At 39.6% G+C, this 26376-nt stretch overlaps 1 protein-coding gene across 1 annotated transcript in view; it reads right to left on the bottom strand.

Annotated features, from left to right (window-relative positions):
- Positions 1–2121: 2121 nt before the first annotated feature.
- The window catches only part of mdh1ab (malate dehydrogenase 1Ab, NAD (soluble)), a 33686-nt gene continuing 9431 nt past the window's right edge, over positions 2122–26376 (bottom strand). The window contains exons 4-9 of the mRNA XM_059986127.1: positions 25494–25669; positions 24015–24137; positions 21978–22154; positions 12881–12994; positions 2799–2888; positions 2122–2422 (exon numbers count right to left, since the gene is read on the bottom strand). Coding sequence (XP_059842110.1) covers positions 2297–2422; positions 2799–2888; positions 12881–12994; positions 21978–22154; positions 24015–24137; positions 25494–25669 — 806 coding nt within the window. The 3' untranslated portion in view covers positions 2122–2296. The remainder of the gene's footprint in view (positions 2423–2798; positions 2889–12880; positions 12995–21977; positions 22155–24014; positions 24138–25493; positions 25670–26376) is intronic.

The raw sequence follows: 26376 nt of genomic DNA, 5'->3' as shown, positions 1-26376 counted from the left end.
TCAGTTAAGGGGCTGAATGCAGACTGCAACTTGATGAGGTTTGGCAATCATCAATTTATAGGTGTTATCCAGGTTACAGGAGGGGTTCCATTTCTGAGAAATGATCATAACCCAGTTTGCAAGTCAGAAATACAACAACTTGGCCACATATTTAAATAAAGGATAAAACCAAGGACAATGTGCACTAGTCAATTTAAGACTGAATTAAATTGGGGTTTAATTCAGCCATTGCCACAAACTAAGTTTTCATATGGCAGAAGATACCTGCAGCCATGCATCAGCTGGCAAATCCACCTTGCCAGTCCTCTAAATGCTCAGTTTTAAGTATGGGTTGAAAAACTGGGAACTTGCAACCTAGGGAACAGCTGTACTCAAAACAGACAATATACTGTAAGAATGATTATGAAAGCATAGCTTCTCCCATCTGTAAATGGTACTATCACTCCTTGTTCAAGTAGATGATAGTCAAACACAGAGCTTCATTTCAATGGAATTAGAGTTTCAAGATCCTAGGAATGAACATCAATGATAGCCAGTCCTGATTCAATCATGCTGAAGCCTTGGCCAAGAAATCTCACCAGTGCCTCTACTTCTTCAAATGGCTGAAGAAATTTAGCATGCCTCCTCTGATCCTCACCAATTTTTAATTGATCAACCAATAGAATGCATAACTATGATTTTTAGTAATTACACTACCAGAAACTCTGTCATCAGCCTTTGTCAGAGTTGCCCAGTTGTACCCATCATCTTTTGGGTTAGTATTCTTAATCTATGTATTTTATTTGGATATTGTTGAGAGAAAAAAAATTGCAGATGAGTTTTTTGATTACATATAATCACCTGTCAAAGAATAAAACTATGATTCTTGTGTGAATGACAGATGTGACTGATTGCCATTGAATGGGAAACACCAATCAAAATGCAAATTTTAGCATCGGGGATGTTGGGTGTACACAAGTCAGGAGCACATGCAAGGAAAGAAATAGTAACCTTTACAGATCAGTAACCTGAAGGATCAACAACTTGAAACATTAAAATTTCTCTCTCCCTCTGCAGCATGCTGTTATTAGTACACTATTATAAATGAGAACTCAGACACGAGTCATTGGTATTAATAGAACTAAGAATCTTGAGATTCCCAGAGAAAATCCCTTAGCTAGAACTAGAAACATAGAAAACCTACAGCACAATGCATGCCTTTCAGCCCACAATGCTGTGCCGAACATGTACTGTACTTTATAAATTACCTAGGGTCACCCATAGCCCTCTGTTCTTGTAAGCTCCATGTACCTATTCATGAGGTCTCTTAAAAGACACTATTTATCTTGAAAGAATTGAACAAAATATTTAACCTAGAAATCAAACATCTTCACTATTGCTCAATGGAAATAAATTTGTCACTTGAGATTTTCTAACGTTCTAGTTTTATTCTGGAGTTATAGGTGTTATTTTGTCTCAAAACATCTCTTCAATTAGTTCAGCAACAACATAATTGATGCTTCCAAGTCAAGCTATTTTGATTAAAAGGATAATGAAATGTTTGATTTTGAAAAACTTAATAGTAATGTACAAATGTAGTGTTTGATAATCCAACACCAGTCTCATCACCTTAAGGATTGGCCAACTTTAAAAAACGTCAGACCTGGCATCACTACAATGACCGTTTAACATCATTTTGCGAAGGCAGCCGTATACCATTTGACTTCCTACTTACTTGATGAATTGAAATGCTCATTTTTATTAATTACACTACCAGAAACACACATCACTTTGAGCACTAACTCTTCCCAGTCTAAAATCACTTAAGCAATAACACATGCAATTTATTAGCCACAGTCCATTATTAATTCTCCCAGAATATTTTTGCACCAATACACACCTCAGTAACTTCTTTCTGAAATACCTGAGAAACTATTTTACCTTTATTATGTACTCTATTTTTTTAAAACTAATTCTTTGTCATCGTTTTTCTTTTAATATGCTGTCCAATCTTCTGATCCAACTATAAAATATTTATATCAAGTATTGCTCAGTACCCATCCAAGCCTTAAAAAGAGAAAAATCAACACAGTGAGAAAAAGGCTGACAAATTGCTCAAGGAATAAAAAAAAAAGCAAAAAGTTGTTTGGAAGTTTAGATTTTAATATATGGAAAAACTTCCTTATACATACCAGTAATAGGAGTTTAACTGTAACAGTATAGATGATAATTATGATTAAATGTTTTTTATTGATTCAACAGACCCAATAACTTGACATATTACTTTAACTGCAGAATATTTTGATGAGCAATGATTTTAAGCACTTTTTAGGAACTCGATGGCTGTATCTCTCTCTGATACAAGTTCATCAGCAGTGGCTTTCATCTTTTCGCAGGCGAAGTCGTTGATTGGCAGACAATTGACAATAGACCAAGTTTTATTCTGGAATAAACACAAGCAATTAGTGAATATCAAAATGAGTAACCTATATTAAATACATCATACTTGTAAGGGCAGCACAGTGTGCAGCAGTTAGGATAACACTTCACACTTCAATTTCCTTCACTGTCTGTAAGCTCTCTCCATGTCTGCACAAGTTTCCTCCAGGTGCTTTGGTATCTTTTCATACTTGAAAAATATTGTGGTTATGCTATGGTGATGGCAGAAGCAAGACAACATTTGCCCCAAGCACATCCTTGATGCATTTCACTATGATTTCAATTTACGTGTGACAAATAAAGCTCATTTTTGAGTATGAACTTGTCTGTTATTACCTTACTTGTGCTAGTTCAAGAAAGAAAAACAATCGTGTGTTTACCTTGATTTTTACTGGGAAAGAATAGACCAGGTCTTCAGGGATACCATATGTATTTCCATCAGAAATCACCCCCATTGACACCCATTCACCCTGAAGGGAAAAAAAAAGAGAAAGCATTTTTATTTTCACTCATATATCAGTTTTGTTTTGAAGGCATTAAAAAATGTTTGGTGGGATAATGCAAATCAAGTGTTAAACTAAATTGAGGCCCTTCATGGGTCAGGGTTGACCTTGGATAATGCGTCCCAGCTGTCTACATAACACACAAGTCAGGGCAGTATGATACAGAGAGCAAGCTGTTGCTCATGTAGCAAGCTTCCCCTCTCCACGCAGCTGATGAATCCACATGAACAGCAGTTTGGCACCAGCTGCATCACTGGAGTTGCCAGTCAGCATTGACCTAAACTAGGACTGCCTTAGGGACTCAAGCTGCAGTTTTTTTCCCTTCAGGGTTTACTCCTGAAGCCTCCTCCGTGAGTGGGTATAGCCGCAAGGCAGCTGAGGTTTGAGATCAGAGTTTTCCTCTGATGAGCTGCCAACCACAGCTGACAAACCCCATCTGCCTGAAACAACTGGTGCCCTTGTCCTTTCTCCTGTCAGTAGAAATAGTTCTGCTGGCCTTAGTAGCTAAGCCACACATGAAGGCTAGGAGCTGGACTTGGTTGTTAGAGGTTATTTGAAATGCACACCATTACAATAACTTAATAGATCGTGTAGTGGAAGCTTATCCCCACTACAACCACCGGTTATAACTAATTTATCAACTGTGTAATAAAATTCAATCTCTGACATATATCCTGAATGGACACCATGAAAGAATTGTAAAGGGTTATTTAAGAGGAGGTTCTGTAATCTGGAGTAAAATATATAAGGCAGGGTCTCAACTCAAAATGATGACCAACAAGTGTTGGTTGCTTGAGGAACTCAGGCTTCAAACATGGCGAGACATTAGCGAGAAGAGTTACCCAGATATTTCAGAAGGCAATCACTCGTATTTCCATCTTTAATATCTCTATTTTTCCTTTTCAGGGTTCTTTTGAAGATCATGACCTGGAGTTACACACTGACTACAGTTCTTTGTGGGAATGGGACCTGCTCTCGGGGTTTCACAACCAGCCATTATTCAGCACACCAAGGGCACAGCCTAAGAACTTTGCACACCTTCGGAGATCCTTGATTTTGTGGTTCTGGAGACAGGGAGGCGGGGGGGAGGGAGAGAGAATCAGAGGTCGGTATCCAGGCAGGAGATTAGTGTGTTGTGGGAGATGGAAGACCCAAGGCTGTGTGCCCAGAGACTCAAGATCTTTGGGCACAGAGCTCAGATAAAGCAACGCAATGGATTTTTAACATCTTATACCAACGAGATATTTGTTATGTCTCCCCTCTACTGTGAAACAGACATTACTTTCTCCCTTATTAAGGGGAGGGGAGGGGGAGGGGGAGGGGGAGAGAGAGAGAGAGAGAGAGAGACACACACACACAGTGGTATCCCAAATACAGGGTGAACACGCAGTCTTTGGAGTACTGTAAGCCTGTGTCTTTGCTGCACATTTGAGTGCTCGGTAGCAGGCGTTGATGCTTTTATTTTTACCAGTGGGGGGAGGGGGATTGTTGCTTGCTGCCACTTACACACAGGAGTGAGGGGAGTTAGGGTTCTAACATTTATCTGTCTTCAGTCTTTGGGGGCACTCCTCGGTTTTCGTGGATGATCGCAAAGAAAAGGCAATGATGTATATTGTATACATTTCTCTGACATTAAATATACCTTTGAAACCTATTAGATTAACTGTTTCAAATCCAGTTTATGGTCAGGGACAAGAGGGTGTGACTGCAAGTAGGAAGATCCAAGTAGTGATCCCTGAAGTTAAGTCATCAGGTGCTGTGGAGACTAGCGATCTCCAGATAAGCAAGTGCCGGAATGGAGGTCAGTACGGGCGAGGGTCATGAGGGCTGGTCACTGGGGTCGTAGCTCCATGCGAGTCTGGAAGCCAAGACCCAAAGGTCAAACCAGTGACTAGTCTTGTGTTTGATACCCAGAGGTCGGCAAAGTTCGGAGGACAGAGCCAAAGGTAGATGACCAAAGATGGAAGGGTGAAGTTGGGAATTCAGTCCAGAGGTCAGCAGCCTGATGCATCCAAGTCTGGGTCAGGAACTGAGTGCTGTTGGCTGAGAGCCCGGGGCTAAGGACTAGAGGCAGCCAGTACTGGAATCATAGGCCTGTCTATGGGGGGGGGGGGATGCGAGGGCTGGGGGCAGGGGTGAGTGGGGCTTGTTTTGCGGTTCCATCGAACATTGTTGGATGCTGTGTGGGTGTAGGAATGTGTGACAATGCTTGTGGGAGGGGATGTAATAGTATTACTACAGAAACATGCGAGAGGAGGCGACCAATGTTAATTGGAAGGGATGTGGAATAGCAATGGCCAAGATTTTCTGGAAGTAATTAGCAAAGCAGGATCATTTCATCCAAAGAATAAGCACCAATCTAAAGGGATGATGAGATCACTGTGGCTGACAAGAGGGAGTCAACAGCTGCATAAAAGCAAATGAGAGGACATGAAATATCAGGAGAATTGGCAAGGAGCTAGAGGATGAAATGTGAAAGTAAACTAGCCAATAATAGGAGGATATATAAAGAATAAAGAAAAGGAAGAGTGGACATCTTACTGCTGGAAAATAACGCTGGAGAATTGTTCATAGGAAGCAAAGAAACGGCAGACAGACTGAATAAAAGCTTGTCAGTCTTCACTGTGGAAACACAACAGCATGCCAGAAACTCAAGAGATTTAGGGGGCAGAGATTATTGTAGTCACTCTTATAAGGAGAATTTGATAGTTCCAGAAATGAATTCAATGGAGTTTAGAAAGATGGAGGAAGGGGGAAATCTCTGAAATTTACTGAATATTAAAAGCAATGCTAGTGGAACAGAAATGTTAGAATAACTCAACAGATCGGGCAGCATCTATAGAAATGAATAAATAGTCAAAGTTTCAGGCAAAGACCTTTCATCAGGACTGGAAAAAGTGGAAGGTGCCAGAATAAGAAGGTGGGGATAGGGAAAGGAGGACATCAGAAGGTGACAGGTGAAGCGAGGTGGATGGAGGAAGGGGGATAATGAAAGGCCTGAATAGAGTGGATATGGAGAGGATATAAGGTATTGGAGCAGAATTTGGCCCATTGAGTCTACCATTCTATCATGGCTGATATATTATCTCTCTCAACCCTATTCTTCTGTCTTCTCCTCATAACTTTTGATGCCCTGATTAACCAAGAACCTATCAACATCTGCCTTAAATATACCCAATGACTTGGCTTGTACAGCCATTTGTGGCAATAAATTCCACAGACTCACCACCCTCTGGCTAAAAAATTCTTCCTCAAATCAGTTCTAAGTGGATATCCCTCTATTCTGAGGCTGTGCTCTCTAGCTCTAGACTCACCCACTAAAGGAAACATCCTCTCCAAATCCATTCTGTCCAGGCCTTTCTCAATAGGTCATTCTTCTAAACTTCAGTGAATACAGGCCAGAGCCATCATACATTAACCCTTTCAGACCATAAGACATAGCAGAATTAAGCCATCTGGCCAATCAAGTCTGCTCCACCATTCAATCATGGCTGATCCTTTCTTTCCTCCTCAACCTCAGTTCCCAGCCATCTCCCCGCAACCTTTGCTGCCATATCCAATCAAGAACGTATCAATCTCTGCCTTCAATACACCCAACAACCTGGCCTCCACAGCCGCATGCGGCAACAAATTCCACAAATTCACCACCCTTTGGCTAAAGAAATTTCTCTGCATCTCTGTTGTGAGAGGGCACCCCTCTATCCTGAGGCTATACCCTCTTGTCCTAGACTCTCCCACCATGGGAAACATCCTTTCCACATCTACTGTCTTAGGCCTTTCAACATTTCAATGAGATCCCCCCTCACCCTTCTGAACTCCAGCAAGTGCAGACCCAGAGCCTGGTATGATAACCCTTTCATTCCTGGAATCATCCATGTGAACCTCCTCTGGACCCTTTACAATGCCAGCACACTTTTTCATAGATAAGGGGCCCAAAACTGCACACAATACTCCGTGTGGTCTGACCAATGCTTCATCATAACATCCAATCACAAACAAGAGAAAATCTGCAGATGCTGGAAATCCAAGCAACACACACAAAATGCTGGAGGAACTCAGCAGGTCAGGTAGCATCTATGGAAAAGAGGGTTGTCAATGTTTCAGGCTGAAACCCTTCGCCAGTCCTGCCACAGGATCTCTGCCCGAAATGTTGACAATACTCTTCTCCATAGATGCTGCTTGGCCTGCTGAGTTCCTCCAGCATCTTGTGTGTGTTGCTCAGCATAACTTCCTTGCTTTTATATTCTAGTCCTCTCAAAATTAATGTTAACATTGCATTTGCCTTTCTTACCACCAACCTTCACCTTTAGGGCAGGGGTTCCCAACTTTTTAATGCCATGAACTAATAACATAAAGCAAGGGGTCCATGGACCCCAGGTTGAGAACCCCAGCTTTAGGGAATCCTGCACAAGGACTCTCAAGTCCCTTTGCGTCTCTCATTTTAAAATTCTCTCTCCATTTAGAAAATAGTCTATGCCTTTAATCCTTATACCAAAGTGCATGACCATAGCCAACAATAAATTCCACCTGCCACTTGTTTGCTTATTCTCCCAAATTGTCCAAGTCCTCCCCAGACTCCACACTTCACACTACCTTCCCCTCCCACCTATCTTTGCATCATCTGCAAACTTGGCCATCTCTCAGGCAACACTTGCCTCTAAGGAATTCATGCTAACTCTGGCCTACTATATTATGTGCCTCCAAGTACCACGAAACACTCCAACATCTTTCCAACCATTGAAATCAGGCTAACTGGCCTATAATCTCCTTTTTTCTGCCTCTTTCCTTTCTTAAAGAGTGGAGTAATATTTGCAATTTTCCAGTCCTCCAGAACCATTCCAGAATCTAGTGATTCTTCAAAGACCATTACCAATGCCTCCACAATCCAACTCAGCTACCCCTTTCAGAGCTCTGGGATGCAGTCCATCTGGTCAAGGTGATTCATCTACCTTCAGATGTTTCACCTTCCCAAGCACCTTTTCCTTAGTAATAGCAACTATACTCACTTTTGCCCTGACATTCTCAAATTACTGCCATATTGCAAGTATCTTCCAAAGTTATTAATGCAAAATACTTAAGTTCATCCACCTTTTCCTTGTCCCCATTACTGCCTCTCCACAGTCATTTTCCAGTGGTCCAATATCCACTCTCAACTCCCCTTTACTCCTTATATATACCTGAAAAACCTTTTGGTATCGTCCTTGAAATTATTGGCTAGATTGCCTTCATATTTCATCAATTCTCTCCTTACGGTTTTTTTAAAGTTGCCTTCTGTTTGTTTTTTAAAAATTCCCAATCATCCCATTAATTTTTGCTATATTATTATGCTCTCGTTGACTTCCCTTATCAGCAATAGTTACCCTACCCTCTTTTGAGAATCGTTCATCTGAGATGAATCTATCCTGCGTCATCTGAATTGCCCCTGAAACTCCAGCCAGTGCTGTTCTGCCATCATCCCTGCTAGTGTCCCCTTCCAATCAACTTTTGCCAGATTCTCCCTCATGCCTCTAATTCCCTTTACTCCAGTGTAATATCTGACTTTAGTTTTTTCCTCTCGAAGTACAAGGTAAATTCTATCATATTAAGATCACTGCCTCCCAAGCATTCCTTTACCTTAAGCTCCCGAATCAAATCTGGTTCATTACACAACATTCAATCCAGAATTGCCTTTCCATTAGTGGACTCAACCATAAGCTGCACTAAAAAGCCATCTCATAGCCATTCTACAAATTTCACCTCTTAAGATCCAGCACCAATCTGATTTTCGCAGTCTACCTGCATACTGAAATCCCCCAATACTATCGTAACATTGCCTTACTATATGCCTTTTCTATTTCACATTGAAATTTATATCCCACATCCTGGCTACTCCGTGGAGGCCTATACATAACTCCCAACAACATCCTTTTACCCTTGTTTCTTTTATAAAACTCTTCCCACAAGGATTCTACACCTTTTGATCTCATGTCACCTCTTTCTAAGGAATTGATATCATTTTTTTTAAATCAACAGAGCTACCCCACCGCCTCTGCCTACCTGCTTGTACTTTCAATACAATATGTATCCTTAGATATTAAGCTCCTAACTATGATTTTCTTTCAGTCATGACTCTGATCCCCAAATCATACCTGCTAATCTCTAACTACGTTACAAGATCATCTTCCTTACTCTGTATACTGCGTGCATTCAACACCTTCAGTCTTGTATTCATCACCCATTTTGATTTTGCCCCCATTTTACACTTCAACTCATCCTACTGACTGCAATTTTACCCTAGCATCTGCCCATCCTTCCTCAGTTTCACTAAACACTGTTTTGCCCTATCACTCTAGTTCCCCACCCCCTGCCAACTTAGTTTAAACCAGCAATCCCCAACCCAGGGCTTACAAAGCCCTTGGTTAATGGTAGGGGTCTATGGCATAAAACCCCACCACGGTATGACAGTTTAAAACCTTCACAACTCAAATAAACCTGCCCACAAAGTTAACAGTCCCCCTCAGGGACAGGTGTAAACCATCTTTTTTGAACCGGTCGCACCTTTTCCAGAAGAGATCCCAATGATCCAGAAATCTGAAACCTTGCCCCCTGCACTGCTTCCTCAGCTACTCATTCATCTGTATGATCATCCTATTCCTGACCCGACTAGCATGGGATACTGGGAGTAGTGCAGAGATTACTACCTTAGAGGTCCTGCTCTTTACCTCCTCTCTAACTCCCTGCGCAGGACCTCTACCTTTGTCATTATCATCAATGTGCACCACAACCTCTGGTTGCTCACCCTCCCTCGTGAGAATAATTTGCAACCGCTCGGAGACATCCTGGACCCTAGCACCTGGAGGCAACACACTGTCCTGGCTTCTCTTTCGTGTCCACAGAACCTGTTGTATGTTCTCCTATCAAGTTTACCCTTCACTCAGTACCACTGGCCTGGCTGCTGCTGTGTGAGGTCACCCCCCCCCCCCCAAAGCAGTATCCAAAGGGGTAAATGTTGCTGAGGGGAATGGCCACAGGGGAACCCTGCTTACTCCCCTTACTTTTCCTGGTGATCACTCGTCTCCTATCTGGAGCCTGCACTCTGGGTGTGACCACCTCAATAGGACTCGTCTACAAAGTTTTCAGTCTCCCAGAAGGATGTAGATATAAGGCAGACCATCAGGTCTCACATCTCACAGAAGCAGCCCGTTGATCCAAAGCCTGACCATTCTAACACTAGCTGCTCTGCATAAACCTCGCTTCTTTCCCATAGTGGAAGCACCTAGGATGAGAGAAGACAGATTCAGAATAAAAAGATGCCCCTTTTATGAGTTGAGAAACATCTTCAGTCTGAGAATGGTGATTGTGTGGAATTCACCACAACAGACAGCTGCAGAAGCTGGGTAATTGGGAACGATTAAAGCAGAGGTTGAAAGGTCCTTTATTAATAAAAATTCACAGGGAGGAGAATGGGGTTAAGGGAAAAATAAATCAGTCATGATGAAATGGTGGAGTAGACTAAATGGACGGAATGGCCTAATTCTGCTTCTCTGTCTTATTGTGTCAGCATTCAAAAATATTGCCTAACCTGGTAGGTTTCTCCTATGAACTATTTTTGCTTAAAGGATGTTTGTTTCGAGAGCTGCTCTTCATGGGAATTATTTGATCTACTAATCATGATTAACAAGTTGTTTAAAGCATGCAACAAGATATTACAATTTGTATTCAGAGAACATGTTGCAAGCCACCTACATTCCATTCAGAATCCACATTAGTGATAAAAGTTCTGGACAAGAAGTCATGTTATCCCAGTTCAACTTTTATCAGCTTACAACCTTAATAACCTTGAAATGGATATCACCAAACCACTGTGAACAACCAGCTGTTAACCCAGAATACAAAAGATGATGTCCATCAGCTGTGTACCCTCACTGAAGTTATGCATTGTTTTAACTACTCTAGCAGAGTAGAAATAAAATAGTTTGTATAGTGTGGAAAAGACCCTGTGTCTCACCAAATCCATGTTAACTGTCAACATCCATTTACATCAATCCCAATTTCCCCCACACACCCACCCATTAGGAGGCGATTTAACCTTCCAACAGAATGTGTGTGCATGTGCCAAGGAGACCAGACCAGAAAATGGTAAAGAAAATAATCAGCAAATGTTTAGAATCAAAATTTCCTGTATGATAATTGCTGTCCCAAATTATCCTTGCAAAATTAAAAGGGATTTTTTTTGGAAGTCGAAAATTTGGTGAAGTTATGCAAATTAAGCACATGGAGGGAAGTTATTTTCAGAAGGCTTGCACTGAGAGTTATTCTTCTGCAATACCACACACAGTAAGGGAAGTGAAACTAGAACCTCAATGCTGTCAATCCCTATGCGTTAAAAACATTGCTTCCCTTTTAGTCTCCTTCATGAAACAACTAATTCAGCAACTCACCAAAATACTTCTGCAAAAAGATCATAGTCAGAGTAGTATAGTAGAGGTACAAGCCCTTGAGTGCACCCCACCCAAGCTGACTTTTTACCCATCCACAATGTTCCCATCTGCCCTCATTAGCCCTCACCTATTCAAGTGCCTATTTAAAAATGGTGGATGTCATTTAATTGCATCAAAGACCAGTACATTTTAGCCTAATAAAGTGGCTATCTAATCAGCCAAATTTTTCTAGAAATAGCTAAAAAGGTGTAAAAATAGAGAACCACTGCTTAATGAGTAACCAGTTATGTATTTAAATTAAACAAAAAATTAGATTATTACTAGTTCTATAAAACTATTGGTTTGTAATAGTTATCACAGGATTTCATCCAATGTATATTCAGTGTTCTCTGACTGACTGTAAATGAACAAAATTCAGCACAGAATGCACTATCTTCATACAATGCTTTTGCTGACTGAGTTCTCCAAATCTTCATTTTCACTGTAACATTCAAAATTGTTGTTGATACCTCTAGCAACAAGTTTCAGATAAATCCTAAAAAAAAACTTTTCCCTCAAATCCTCTTTAAAACTCCTTCTCACCTTCAAGTAATACCTTGTTCTGCCCTGTTTTGTACTCTTCTGTCAGGTCACCTCTAGCCCATCTAATCTCTCTACAAAACCAAAATCCTTCAATCCAGGCAACATACTGGTAAATCTCCTCCATGCTCTCCATGAAAACCACATCCTTTCTGCAGTATGGTAACCAGAGCTGCACACAACCCTCAAAGTACAGGCTAACCTCCAACTTGACTATCTTATTCTACAACCATTTGGGGAAAGCATGCAATAGTCTTCTTTCACTACTCCATATACTTGCGTTAGGACTGTCTCAGGGAACTGTGAACATCCCTCTATTCAGGAACATTCCTTATGCCTATCCTACAGCTACTGATCTCCCAAAATGCATCACCTCACTTTTCTGAGAATCAGATTCATTATCACTGACTTCTATGTTGTGAAACCTGTTGTTTTGTGGCAGTAGTATGGTGCAAAGACATAAAAGGACTATAAATTACAGAATAGTGCCAATAAGTTATTAAGTAGTGTTAAAGGATCATTCAGACATCTCATGGCAGAGGGAAAGAAGCTGAATCACTTCTAGAGTGTAGGTCTTCTGGTTCCTGTACCTCCTCCCTGATGGAAGTGAAGACATGTCCTAGATATTAAGGGTCTTCAGTGATGAATGCCACCCTCTTGGATCCTGAATGGAGGAGGGTTGTGCTCATGATAGAGCTGGCTGAATCAAAACCCTCTGCAGCCTCAGCCTCCTGCAATCCTGTGCACTGGAGCCTCCATGTCCAGATGTGATGCAACCTGTCGGAATGCTCTCCATGGCCTATCTTTAGAAATTCAAAAGATTTACATACCAAATCTCTTCAAAATCCTAACAAAGGCTGGCTGGCATGCGGCAATGAAATAAAACTTTTCATGTGAATGACGTATGCTTCAGGGAAAAATAAAACAAGTTTGCCTATTACAGATAGGTGGCAAACATACCTCAGGAGTGCCAAACCAGATATCCCTCATATGATCAGAGATGGCCTTAGCAGCTGACATTGCACTGGAAAGCTTCCTTGCCTTAATCACTGCAGCACCACGCTGCTGTATGATCTGTTGGTAGAAACAAACCAATTTTAGAATCAATCCAAGTTCATCAACATTAGGTCATTTGCATTGCAAGTGGAAAATGCCCATCTTTGACAATTTCTACTTTCACTCCTAAATACATCTGGCTTTTGTGGGTTATGGTTCCCCTGCCTCTATTGATATACAGTGGATTCCAGTTAATTGGGGCAGCCATTTATTTGGGACAATATGCCGCTCAACTGGGGCAGGAGACTATTGTCAAACATTTTCTAACTAGCATAAGTCACATGCGCGCCTTCTGGCCTTTAGACGCTACCCTATGCTTACAGCAGTTTTTAAAATAGCATCAGTTGCATAAAAAGTATTGATTTTTGTCACTGATGGTTGGCAGTAGAACAATTCCGAACTACTTTGCTCACTGCAGTTTCAAGCATTCAGACTTGGAAATGCCAGAAACAGTCAGAAACAAAATTGAAATGATTTCATGTTTTCCGGTGACGTCATCGTCGAGAATAGCAGTTTAAGTCAGTAGCTCCTCCGGAAAAACGCATATTAAGCCCTGTTAACCCATCAAATATAGTATTTTTTGAAAAATATTTGAACTGAAAAGAGGGGCAAGAATGGGGAAAAAGAATGGAAATAAAAAAAGCGACACTGCGAAGCCTGCAGCCGAGAGGAGTGCAGCGAGCGGCTCTCCTACCCGACCGTGTGCTAGCGAGGCAGACGCTGAGCCTCGTTCAGGCGAAGCGGCGAATACGATCGAAATTCTGAAAGAGATAAGGGAGTTTCAGAAAGATATAAAGCAGCAGCTACATGGTATTAAGTCAGAGCTCGCCAACATCAAAAAATAACAGTTGGAAGATCACGTTCAAAACATTGAACGAATACTGAGTAAGACGATAAAAATATTAAATCACCAAGTTAAACTGCTTGACCTGGAGGGAAGATCACGGTGGAAAAATATCAGAATATACAACGTTCCCGAAGGAGCAGAGGGCTTGTCTATGACAGAGTTTGTCAGAAAGTTGCCGTGGGACACGCTGGAGCTTCCCTCGACTATGGAGCTGGAAATCGAGAGAACGCATCGCGCGTCAGTCCCAAAACCTACCCAGGATAAGCCATGCTCAATAATAATTAAATTCCTTCAGCACAGTACCAAGGTAAAGATTCTATGAAGGACCTGGGATAAGAAGAGTGCGTTTAGGCAATAAATTAATATACTTCGACCAAGATTACCCCGCCCCCCCCCCTCCCGCAGTCCTGCAGAAACAAAGAATACTCTGAAGTAAAGCGAGTACTAAAGCAAAAAAGGATTAGATTTCAAACTCCGTACCCTGCTAAGCTTTGAGTGTTTTATGATGATGGGACGCGGTTGTACCAGACAGTGGAAGAGGCGACTATAGACATGAAGGCCAGAGGGTTGCCCGTCAGAGTGATCAAAACGAGGGAAAGCCTGGCAGAGGAATTATCCCGCTTGGCTTGGGAAATAGTGTGAGAATCGAGAAGGTAGGAGATGGGAGGAGGTCGGGAGTAGTATATCAGAAAGAGACTGGGAGTTTTCCAAACACAGTCCTCACCCACTTCAGAAGAGCCATAAAGTTTGGCTAACTTCAAATATATATAAGTACACAGGGAAATCTTTTCTGTGTAATGGATTTGTTTACTGACTTCTATGAATACTCCAGTGGGGGCCCTCAACTCACAAGTAGGAGGGGTTATCCCCCACAGCTAGCTCAACGCAGGGTCATCTACTAGAGACCTCAGCCTTGGAATCATACGTTAGTTGCCATTTTTGTTATTATTTGCGTTTCTTGGTTCTTATTTGTTCAGGGAGTAGATTGATTAAGTTTTATTCTGCTAATTTCAATGATACATTTACAGATAAATACAGATGGCCAAGGACAAGGTGAAATTCATTTCTTTTAATGTCAATGGGCTATTAAATCCAATCAAACGTAACAGAATTTTATCCAAAATGAAAAAACAAGCCCATGCAGTATATTTATTGGAAACTCATTTAAGTGATAATGAGCATAAAAAATTAAAGAGAATGGGCTTCACTAATTTGCTTTTCTCCTCATATAAATCAGTACATAGGAGAGGAGTTGTTATTCTTTTCTCAAGTAAGCTAAATTTTGAAAAAGTATTCGAAATGGGAGATAAAGAGGGCAGATATATTCTGGTAAGGGGAATATAGACAGAAAATCAGTTACTCTATTTAATATATACGCACCCCTGGGAAGTGATATTGGTTTCTTTCAGAAAGTTACTGATATTATGGTAATACACTTTTTGAGGATGTTGGTTTAATTGATATATGGAGGGACCTTTTCCCTGACAGAAGGGATTACACTCATTATTCTGCTCCCCATTCTGTATGTACAAGAATAGACTATTTCATAACATCTGGAAAAGACAAAGACAAAATAAACACCTGTGGAATTGGGACAATAGATGTAAGTGACCATGCACTTGTATATTTATCTGTTGACTTTGACCTACAACCAAAGAATACTATTTGGAAACTAAATTCAAGTCTACTCAATGATCTGTACTTTAAGGAACAAATTAAAAAAAGAAATTGGTCTCTACTTAGAATTTAATGATAATGGAGAGGTTTCACCTCCCATTTTATGCAATACTCTGAAGGCTGTCTTAAGAGGGAAGATTATAGCGATATCTTCATATTGTAGCGGTGTGCTACATGCAGCGCTAAAATTACGACACGGAGTCGGTAACTGCAGTCGAAGGAAAAACTTTATTCGAAATCTTCAGCCTCACTTTTAAGCCTCCCTCAACCTGCCCCCCGTGGCGCAGAGGCTCCAAAGCTCTGTGCTCGCAAACCCCCGTAGGCTATCTAATTGTGAGCCGGTTCGGATGTGCCAGGAAATGGGTCGTCACAATATAAGAAAAAAATAAGGAATAAAACATTAGAGGAATTACAAAATAGGCTGAAGGAACTAGAGAAAAAACAAATTGAATTTGGCACAGGATACATTAGGGGGAAATTAAAAGAATTAGGAATGAAATTAATAGTTTGGCTACACAAGAAATCAGGAAAAATTTAATGTTTCCGAAACAGAAACATTATGAAAGTGGATCGAAATCTATGAAAATACTGGCGTGGAAACTGAAAAAAAAAATAGCAGAAAATACAATTTATAGAATTTGGGACCCAAGAGCGAAAATGATAAAAAAAAATAAGCTAAGTGAAATTCAAGAAGCTTTTGAAGTTTTTTTTTACAAAACTCTTTATTCCAAAGTTCCAGGGGGAAGCATAACCCAAATTGACACCTTCTTGAATTCTCTTAAGCGAAGAACAAAATAGAACGATGACTGCTGACATAACTGAAGTTAAATTAAAAGCTGCAATTAGTAGTCTTAAATTAAGCAAGTCACCAGGATCAGATGGGTATATGGCAGAGTGGTACAAAGAATTTAATTCCTGTTTTACTCCCCACACTGAACTGGGCTCTAAAAAAGGAACAAATGCCACCCAGTTGGAAGGAAGTGATAATCTCAGCTATACTGAAAGAAGGCAAGGATAAAATGGAATGCAGGTCATTTAGACCAATATCCGTTCTTAATGTAAATTATAGATTATTTACCTCCATCATGGCCAAATGATTAGAGGAGTTTTTACCCATACTGATACGTAACGATCAGACAGGTTTTATACGACAACGCCAGACACAAGACAATATACGAAGGACACTTCACATTATGGATCATACACAAAAAAATAAAATCGAAGCAATAGTGATAAGTGTGAAGGCTAAAAAGGCATTTGATTCGGTTAATTGGAATTTTCTTTACAGAGTTTTACATAGATTTGGTTTCCAAGACACTTATTAAAACTATACAGACACTATATGACAATCCTACTGCTGGGATTAAAATCAATGGATATTTATCAAATAGTCTTACCCTAGAAAGGGGCACGAGACAGGGTTGTGCATGGTCACCGCTACTCTTCGCGTTATATCTGGAACCATTAGCTCAATACATCAGACAAAATGAAGATATCAGGGAAATTACTATTAAAGGGACAGAGCATAAATTGGCTTGTTATGCGGATGATATTTTGTTCTATCTAGGGCAACCAACATACTCTTTACATAAATTGATGGAATCCTTTGAACAATATGGTCAATTATCAGGATACAAGATCAACATAGATAAAACTCAATTACTTTCATATTACTATAGTCCACCAAGAGAAATTGAAAGTTGATATTCCTGGGCATGGCACACAGAGTCTTTCAACTATTTGGGCATCATTATGCCAAAAGATTCAGCAAAATTATCAGAATGTAATTATCAGCCTTTATATAAAAAATTAAGGAAGATGTGGCAAGATGGAACCTGATTCCTTTTTTCAGTTTCAGTTCAAGGATTGAGTCTATTAAAATGAATATACTGCTCAGACTGTTATATCTCTTTCAAACCCTACCAACAGAGATTAATCACAATCAATTCAATGAATGGAACAAGATGCTATCAAGGTATATTTGGCAGGGTAAAAGGCCTAGAGTTCATCTCAAAACTTTGCAATTAGCAAAGGAAAAGGGGGGGGATGGGGCCTACCTTCTCTTAGAGATTATTATTTTGCAGCACAGTTGAGAGCTGTGCAACACATCATATGACGCTCAATGGAAAAATATTGAGGAGCGGGTACTTCCCATCCCCATACAAGTAATTTTGACTGATAACAACCTGCAAGGGTACATAAATACTATTGATAACCCATGGGTGAAATTGACTCTTAAAATACGGAAAACTACTATAAAAGAATATAACCTAGAGGGAAATACTGCAATTCTTAAATGGTGTGCATATGACTCAGATTTTATACCAAATAAATTGGATGCTAGATTTAAGGACTGGACAGCTAAAGGAATAACAGTTCTTTACAACATAATGAAAGAAGGAACATGTTCAGTTTTGAAATGCTTAAAGAGAAATATTTATTAGAAAAACAAGATTTCTATCGGTATTTACAGATGCGACAATATGTTAATAAGATGCTTAAAAATGTAACCAAGTACCTGCTTGATAGAGCTATTTAGATAAGCATATAATTCAGAGAACAGTAGCAGAATAATTTCAAGCATGTATAAGGGGTTGTCAAATCTTAAGACACATTCGACTTCATACATTAAAACAAAATGGGAGAAGGAAGGAGGGGTAATAATATGAGGAAGAATGGACAATAATATGGAGGTATCAATGGAAGTGTACCAGTTCACAGAAATGGAGGGAGTTTAGATGGAAAAACTTAATAAGATATTTTATTACATCCTCTCAGAAATCCCATTATGATAGTAACCTCCCTGTTTGCTGGAGAAACTGTGGAAATCAAAATGCAAATCATCATCATATTTTTTGGGACTGCCCTGTTGTCAAAAACTATTGGGGGGGGGGGATACACAATGCCCTACAAGACATCTTTAAATGTGAAATACCCTTAGAGAGTAAGACCATATACTTTGGGTATATACTTCAAGAATGGTTGAAAGGAGATAAATATTTAATGAATATACTGTTCGTGGCTGGTAAAAAGACTCTTACTAGGAAATGGTTATCACAGGAGAGCCCAACTATAAATGCTTGGATGGAAATTACAATGGACATTTACAAAATGGAGAAGATAACAGCGCTGATCTGTTAATCATAAGCTGGAACAATTTGATTCATACTGGGAAAAATGGTTTAACTACACAATGCCTCATAGGCCTGATTTTATTCTCATAAATCAATGAATATATTGTAAAAAAAAACGCTCCCTACTTGTACATAGTTTTTTCCTTTCCACTCTTTTCTATAAGTGTATACCTCAAATAAATACTTTGTGGAGATTTGTGATATATATGATTATATGACATATATGTACAATGTCTGAAATACATATTATGGAAATATTTGTTTGATGATGAACTTCAATAAAAAATAAATTACAAAAAAAGTGAAATGATTTCACGACTTAAACACGTTAGGGACTATGAAAAATTCGAAGCTATTGACAACCACCTTGAATGTTACCCTTTGTCCTCTCTGGACACTCAAGTTTTCACCTGTAGCTGTTTGCATTTGACAGTGGCCACATCCCAGTACACCACAACAATAGGCGGGCTAAACCAGGTGAGGGCAGCCAGTTGGCTTCGTACCCCAGTGATATAGGAACATGCTTGTCCTAGCATGTGAAGTCAGCTCTGGTGGACTGGGCTGATAATATTTACAGTGAGATCCAATGGCCAGGAAGGCAGTTCTGCAGTGCTACGTGGAGAGTGAAAGGTATGTCGAGGCACAGTAGTCATGGTTATTCACTACAACTAGGGAAGACCACAGTTGTGACATCTACTTGTCCCGCTGGATCCAAAATTCTGAGACAGAGAGTGGAACTGCCACAGGATTTTTATTAAGATCTCTCCCACACAGGTTTGCTGTCATCATCATTACAAAGAACAACCACTAGTAAAATTGTCAGTATTCTAATTTATTCGGTATTTCATTTAATTAATTTGTTACTCAGTTAAACAGTAGTTTATCTTTTTGTACTTGTTTTTAACTATTTCCATGAATAGTCAAATAATGGACCAAAAGGACTGATCCTGATATGTTCAGTTAACCAGTATCCACCATACTTAACTTTGATTATACAAACCCCATTTCCAGAAAAGTTGGGATATTTTCCAAAATGCAATAACAAAAATCTGTGATACGTTAATTCATGTGAACCTTTATTTAACTGACAAATGTACAAAGAAAAGATTTTCAATAGTTTTACTGACCAACTTAATTGTATTTTGTAAATAAATACAAAATTAGAATTTGATGGCTGCAACACACTCAACAAAGGTTGGGACAGAGGCATATTTACCATTGTGTTACATCACCTTTCCTTTTAATAACACTTATTAATCATTTTGGAACTGAGGATACTAATTGTAGTAGATTTGCAATTGGAAATTTTGTCCATTCTTGCTTGATATAAGACTTCAGCTGCTCAACAGTCCGTGGTCTCCGTTGTCTAATTCTCCCCTTCATGACGCGCCATACATTTTCAATAGGAGATACATCTGGACTGGCAGCAGGCCAGTCAAGCACACATACTCTGTGTCTACAAAGCCACACTGTTGTAGCCCATGTAGAACGTGGACTGGCATTGCCCTGCTGAAATAAGCATGGACGTCCCGGGAAGAGATGTCGCCTTGAAGGCAATATATGTCTCTCTAAAATCCTAATATACACCTCAGAGTCAATGGTACCGTCACATACATGCAACTCACCCATGCCGTGGGCACTGATGCACCCCTATACCATCACAGATGCTGGCTTTTGCACCTTTCACTGATAACAATCAGGATGGTCGTTTTCACCTTTGGCATGGAGAACTCGACACCTGTTTTTTCCGAAAACTAGCTGAAACGTGGACTCATCTGACCACAGCACACGGTTCCACAGTCTTTCGGTCCATCCGAGATAAGCTCTGGCCCAGAGAACTCGCCGGCATTTCTGCATAGAGTTGATGTATGGCATCCTCCTTGCGTAATACGGTTTCAAGTTGCATTTCTGGAGGCAGCGACAGACTGTTAAGTGACAACGGTTTTTCGAGCCCAGGTGGCTATAATTGTCACAGTAGCATGACGGTTTCTTAGGCAGTGCCGCCTGAGGGCTCGAAGATCATGCGCATTCAACAGTGGTTTCCGACCTTGCCCTTTACGCACTGAGATGTCTCTGAATTCTCTGAATCTTTTCACAATATTATGTACTGTAGATGTTGAAAGACCTAAATTCTCTGCAATCTTGCATTGGGAAATGTTCCTTTTGAACTGACTAACAATTCTCTCACGAATTTTGGCACAAAGGGGTGAGCCACGACCCATTCTTGTTTGCAAAGACTGAGCCGCTGATGGACGCTACTTTTATACCCAGTCATGATACCTCACCTGCTACCAATTAGCCTGCTTGATGTGGAGTCTTCCAAACCGGTGGAACTTGAATATTCTGTGCACTTTTCAATCTTATTTTAACTCTGTTCCAACTTTTGTTGAGTGTGTTACAGCCATCAAATTCTAAATTTGTATATATTTACAAAATACAATTAAGTTGGTCTGTAAAACTATTTTCTTTGTACTTTTGTTAGTTAAATAAAGGTTCATGTGAATTAACATATCACAGATTTTTGTTTTTATTGCATTTTGGAAAATATCCCAACTTTTCTGGAAATGGGGTTTGTAAAAAAAAACTATATGCTACTGCATAAAAGATGAACGTTGACTTAAAATAGAAACATCTGAGGAAATCACACAGCCCAAATTAAGTCTTATTTCTAATTTTAAAAAACCACAATACACAAAGCACCAACAATGCTGCAACTGAAAGGCCCAACGTACCCGGATAAGTGTTAAAGTGAACAGAAAAGCCCTCAATGGCATAGAGTGGCCTTTCAAAAATAACAGCCATTATATTCAGCACAAAGTTAAAAATAAACACATTTATACGCATGTTACACAACAATTTGCAACTTCACTCAACTGAATCCAAGACCAAAGGTGAACTTACTAAATAGACAATATCAATGGTTTAAGGTTTTATAAAATAAATGATTGTACACTCAATGGAAATTAAGTCAGACTTCAAATGATAGACTAAGAAAACAACCTATCTGAAATCTATCACATCTTCATCTGATTCACTCTTATCATAAATTTCTGCAAGATAAAATACTTCTTTCCTACTACAGTCTTTGTTTGCACAGAGAATACTGATATTTTTTTCCCCAAATACTGCAATGTTCACTAAGGGAAGGTACCTTCGGATTACAGTTAAATGTTTCACAATCTAATATCAATGTAAAAAATAGAAAAATAACTCATTTAAATTATATAGCATCAGTTTTGAAAGAAAATTTTCAAGTAAAATATTTAAAATAAACAATACAAAAGAATTAATGTTAATTTACTCATTTCCAAATGCAAAAATTCACAATTAGGCTGTTACTTACGGTAACAAACTCATTCTTCAGCCAATTATCATCCTTGATGGCATCAATGACACTCATTTCCTTTTCTTGAATTTTCACAGTGGCATGATGTACATCTGGATATTGAGTGGAAGAGTGATTGCCCCAGATGATAACATTCTTTACATCATTAGAAGGTACATTCAATCTAGACGCAAGCTAAAAGAAAACTTAAATTGTAATACAAGTCATTAACAAGAAACCAGATTTATAGAAATAAACAAAACATTCTAACTTTGAAGGACTGGCAATGTACAACATATTTATTTAGATTAATTACGTTTGCATAAAACACAATACAGTACATTCCCTTTGACCCATGGTGATGTGCAGACCTTTATTAACCTACTCCACGATCAAACTCTTCCATCCTACACAGAACATAACTCTAAATTTTTCCTACATCCATGTGCCTATCTAAGAGTCTTTTAAGCGCCCTTAGTGTGTCAGCCTTTAAACCATTCCGGCAGTGTTCAAACTACTCAAGTCTTACATCTCCATATGATATAGGAGAAGAATTAAGCCCATCAGCCCATCAAGTCTTCTCCCCTCATTTAATGTTTCTCCCAACCGCATTCTCCTGCCTTTTCCCTGTAATTTTTGACATCCTTACTAATCAAGAACTTATCAACCTTCACTTTAAATATATTAAATGACCTGGCCCCTACAGTGTCTGTGACAATGGATTCCACACAACCATTACTCTCCGGTTATTTCTGTTCTAAAGGGGTGTCCTTGTATTCTGAGGTTGTGGCCTCTGGTCCTAGACTTCCCCACTATAGGAAACATACTCTCCAAACCCACTCCAACTGTGGCCTTTTAATATTTGAAAGGTTTCAATGAGATCTCCCCTAATTCCTCCAGAGCCTCCTCAACATTTCTCCACTAATCTTCAACAGTTGACTTCTGGTATTGGTCACTGCCCTGTAAAAAGGGACTGGCTGCACAATCTACTTATGCTTTTCATAACCTTATATACCTCTATCAAGTCACTTATCCTTCTTCACCCCAAAGAGGAAGAACCCCAGCTCCCTCAACCTTTTCTCATAAAGCACATTCTCTTATCCAGGCAGCATCCAAGTGAATCTGCTCTGGGTCCCCTCTGAAGCTTTCAGATTTAGTCAACCAGGAATTAACTCAACACTCCAAATGTGATCCAATCTGATGAAGGCCAACACACCACATGCCATCTCAACCACCCTTTCAATTGAGCATAATCTTTGAGGGATCTGTGGAGGTGGACTCCAACAGAGCCCTCTGTTCCTCCACACTGCTAAAAATGCTGTCATTAACCTTGTACTCCATTTTCAAATTCAATCTTCCAAGGTGTATCACCTCAGTCTTCCGAATTGAAATCCATCTGCAAATTTTCCACCCAGTTCTGCATCCTGTCTGTATTCCAATTGTAATCTCTGACAACCTTCCACACTATTCACACACCAACTTTTTTGTTTAAATCATCTGCAAACTTACTAACCCATCCTTGCACTTCCTCATTCAACTCATTTATAGAAGTACTAAGAGCAGGGGTTCCCAGAACACATGCCTGTGAAACACCACTAACTACTGACCACCAGGTAGAATACATTCCATCTGCTACCATCCTCTTCCTTCTACAGACAAGGCAATTCCGAACCAATGCAGCCAGATTTCCATGAATCCTGTATCTCCTAACTTTTTGGATGAGCCTTCCATGGGGAACCTTGCCAAATGCCTTACTAATATTCATACAGTCTGAAAATTCATACTGCTTCACCTTCAATTTGTTTTGTCACCTCCATGAAAAACTATGCATTAACAACTGCGAGTGTGCTATGTAGAAACAAAACTATTTTGTCTTCCTTCAATGTAAGACAACTCTGCATTCATCCGTAACTTCCAGCTGAGCACTTATGCACAACGATTACCCAATAAAATGTTTTTGCCATCATCGCAAAAAGCAGGATTTATGGCAAATTCCTAACACGTCCCCCCGTTTAGGTCTCCAAATGCCTGTGTTTCAAAATTAAAGCTGTATACCTGAGCTCTTGCTCTATTATGATCCAAGCGAGTCAGGCAAAAGAAATTCTCTTTTGGGATTGACGGTGCCGACTTCAGCGCTATCAAACAATTGGTATTGGCTGGGTTTCCCACAACAAGAACCTGAAATAAATAATTTCTTTATTTTAAATGGTAATACAAAGTGGGGGGAAAGTAAGAATCGCTATCCATAAGCAAAACTTTGGTAGTGTCAGGTGCAATAAAGATAATAAAATATTTAAGTGCTAAGTTCACTATAAAACTGTAGCTTACAGATTTTTAAAAGATTAGATGCAGTACCAATATGCCATGCACACTACTCACCAACTTATTCCATAAAAATACCATAAGAAAATACAAAACAGGAGGAGCAGGAGTAGATAATATGGCCACTCAAACCTGCTCTGCCATTCGCCAAAAGCATAGTGATCACCTGCCTCTTAATTTTCCAGTGCTATTCATAATCTGATTTATATTTATTATGGATTGATATATATTTCTCAGGAATCAATGACCTCTGCACTTCCTTTGGTCGCTCAGGGGCCTAAAACAAACATGGTTTAATTCCTGGTGAGCCCTAATTTATTTCAACAGATTGTCTGAATATTGTCAGTAGTCATTTCCTTGCAATTCCATTGAATGTTTCAATGGTTTCTCCACTCCACATCAAACATGCCATCTGGGCCAATTACTTAGCACCCTGATGATCCAATCACTTAGCACCCAGGCAGCAGATAATAAAGTAAGAAGATAGTGGATTTCATTTTACTAAAGATTAAAGATCAGCTTTACTTGTCACTTGAACATCAAAACATTCAGTGAAATGCATTGTTTCCATCAAGTTAGCGAGGATTGTGTTGGGCAGCACACTGTTGTCACGCCTCTAGTGCCAACATAGCATACCCATAACTCACTTACCCTACCCATGTCGTTAGAGTGCAAGTGAAACCCACGTGGTCACGGGGAGAACTATTTATAGACAGAGGTGGGAATCGAACTACTGGCACTGTAAAGCATTACACTGTGCTGCAAGCACTGCACTAACCACTACGATACTGTGCTGCCACCAAGTTTTACTATATTTTTAAACAATAGTTTTACTAAACACTATAGACCAAAAGCATTAACTCATCGCACAGCTACTTATCAACCTGTCAAGTGCTTTCAGCACTACTTTGCTCTCACACTTTCAAATCTAAGTTATTTTTCCTTATTGGTATTTCAGTAGTATTTACAAACATGGGCTATTTTATTCTAATTGCCATCCAACTCATTGATGCCACAGACAGTGTATGGCTCAAGCTACAAGCCTCATAATCCTTTCTTAGTTTGTAAAGTTCCATTTGTTGCCAGCCTTGGTTAAAAGTCAATCATCTATCCATGGCCACAACTTTTTAGAGACTTTGTCCTTGATATCAATCAGGATCTTTCACACAGAACTACAAGCTCTATAAAGCTATTAAGCTGAAAGTGTGTTACCTTGACACTCTTCTTGGCAAGCCTGTCCAAAGCAGCACCCTGGGATTTGAAGATCTTCACATTAGCTTTCAACAAGTCTTTCCTTTCCATTCCCTCCCGCCTTGGCATTGAGCCCACTAAAATTGCGACATCAATTGACTGAAAAGCCTCCTCCTCCTTGTCAGTTGAAATAACCTCTACAAGGAAAAAGGCTTAAATTAAAAGGAATCCAATTACAATGGCCAAACATTCATTTTAAAATCAACTTGCTAATAAACAAACAGAAAAGCATTGTGAGCAGCTTAGCTTCAGATATTTCATGGAGGAGTATGTGGCCTAGGGATAACAGAGGGTTGGGACAGAACTCTTCCAAATGCATTCTTGGGCAAGTCTGTCACAGTCCGTGATATGTAGGTTCCAACAGTTTATTTTGCCCCATGGAAATAGTTAACAGTGCTCTTACTATGGAATTGTTGAACAGAAGAGCAGCTGAAGTTTTTTTTTAATATAAATGAGTAATGATTTACACAGAATTTGGCCTTTTTAAACCGTCAACTCAAAATACAAACATTTTGAAGGACAAGATTCATAAGCTGAAAATCAACCTGGGAAATCTTTATTGTCAAGATTCACTGCAGGAATTGGGGAAGATTTAATGCTTCCACATTGTTTCCAAAGTTTCCCCTAGAGGAGGTATATGTAACAAAGATTACTTATCTTTATGCAGTGGTTTAATGGATAAGCAGTAATGATGGGATACAAGCCACTTGCATCAAAATATCAAAACTTTTAATTTCCTAGAATAATCTATCCAAGATAAATTGGAAAAAAGGACTCTCAGAAAAAAAACTGAAAAAATATATAGCCTTTAAAGAGGTGATGATTCAGGTACAGTTTATTTAAT

This window comes from Hypanus sabinus, chromosome 12 (genome assembly GCF_030144855.1).
Source record: "Hypanus sabinus isolate sHypSab1 chromosome 12, sHypSab1.hap1, whole genome shotgun sequence".
In the NCBI taxonomy this organism is placed as follows: domain Eukaryota; kingdom Metazoa; phylum Chordata; class Chondrichthyes; order Myliobatiformes; family Dasyatidae; genus Hypanus; species Hypanus sabinus.
This window is presented reverse-complemented; position numbering and strand designations above follow the sequence as displayed.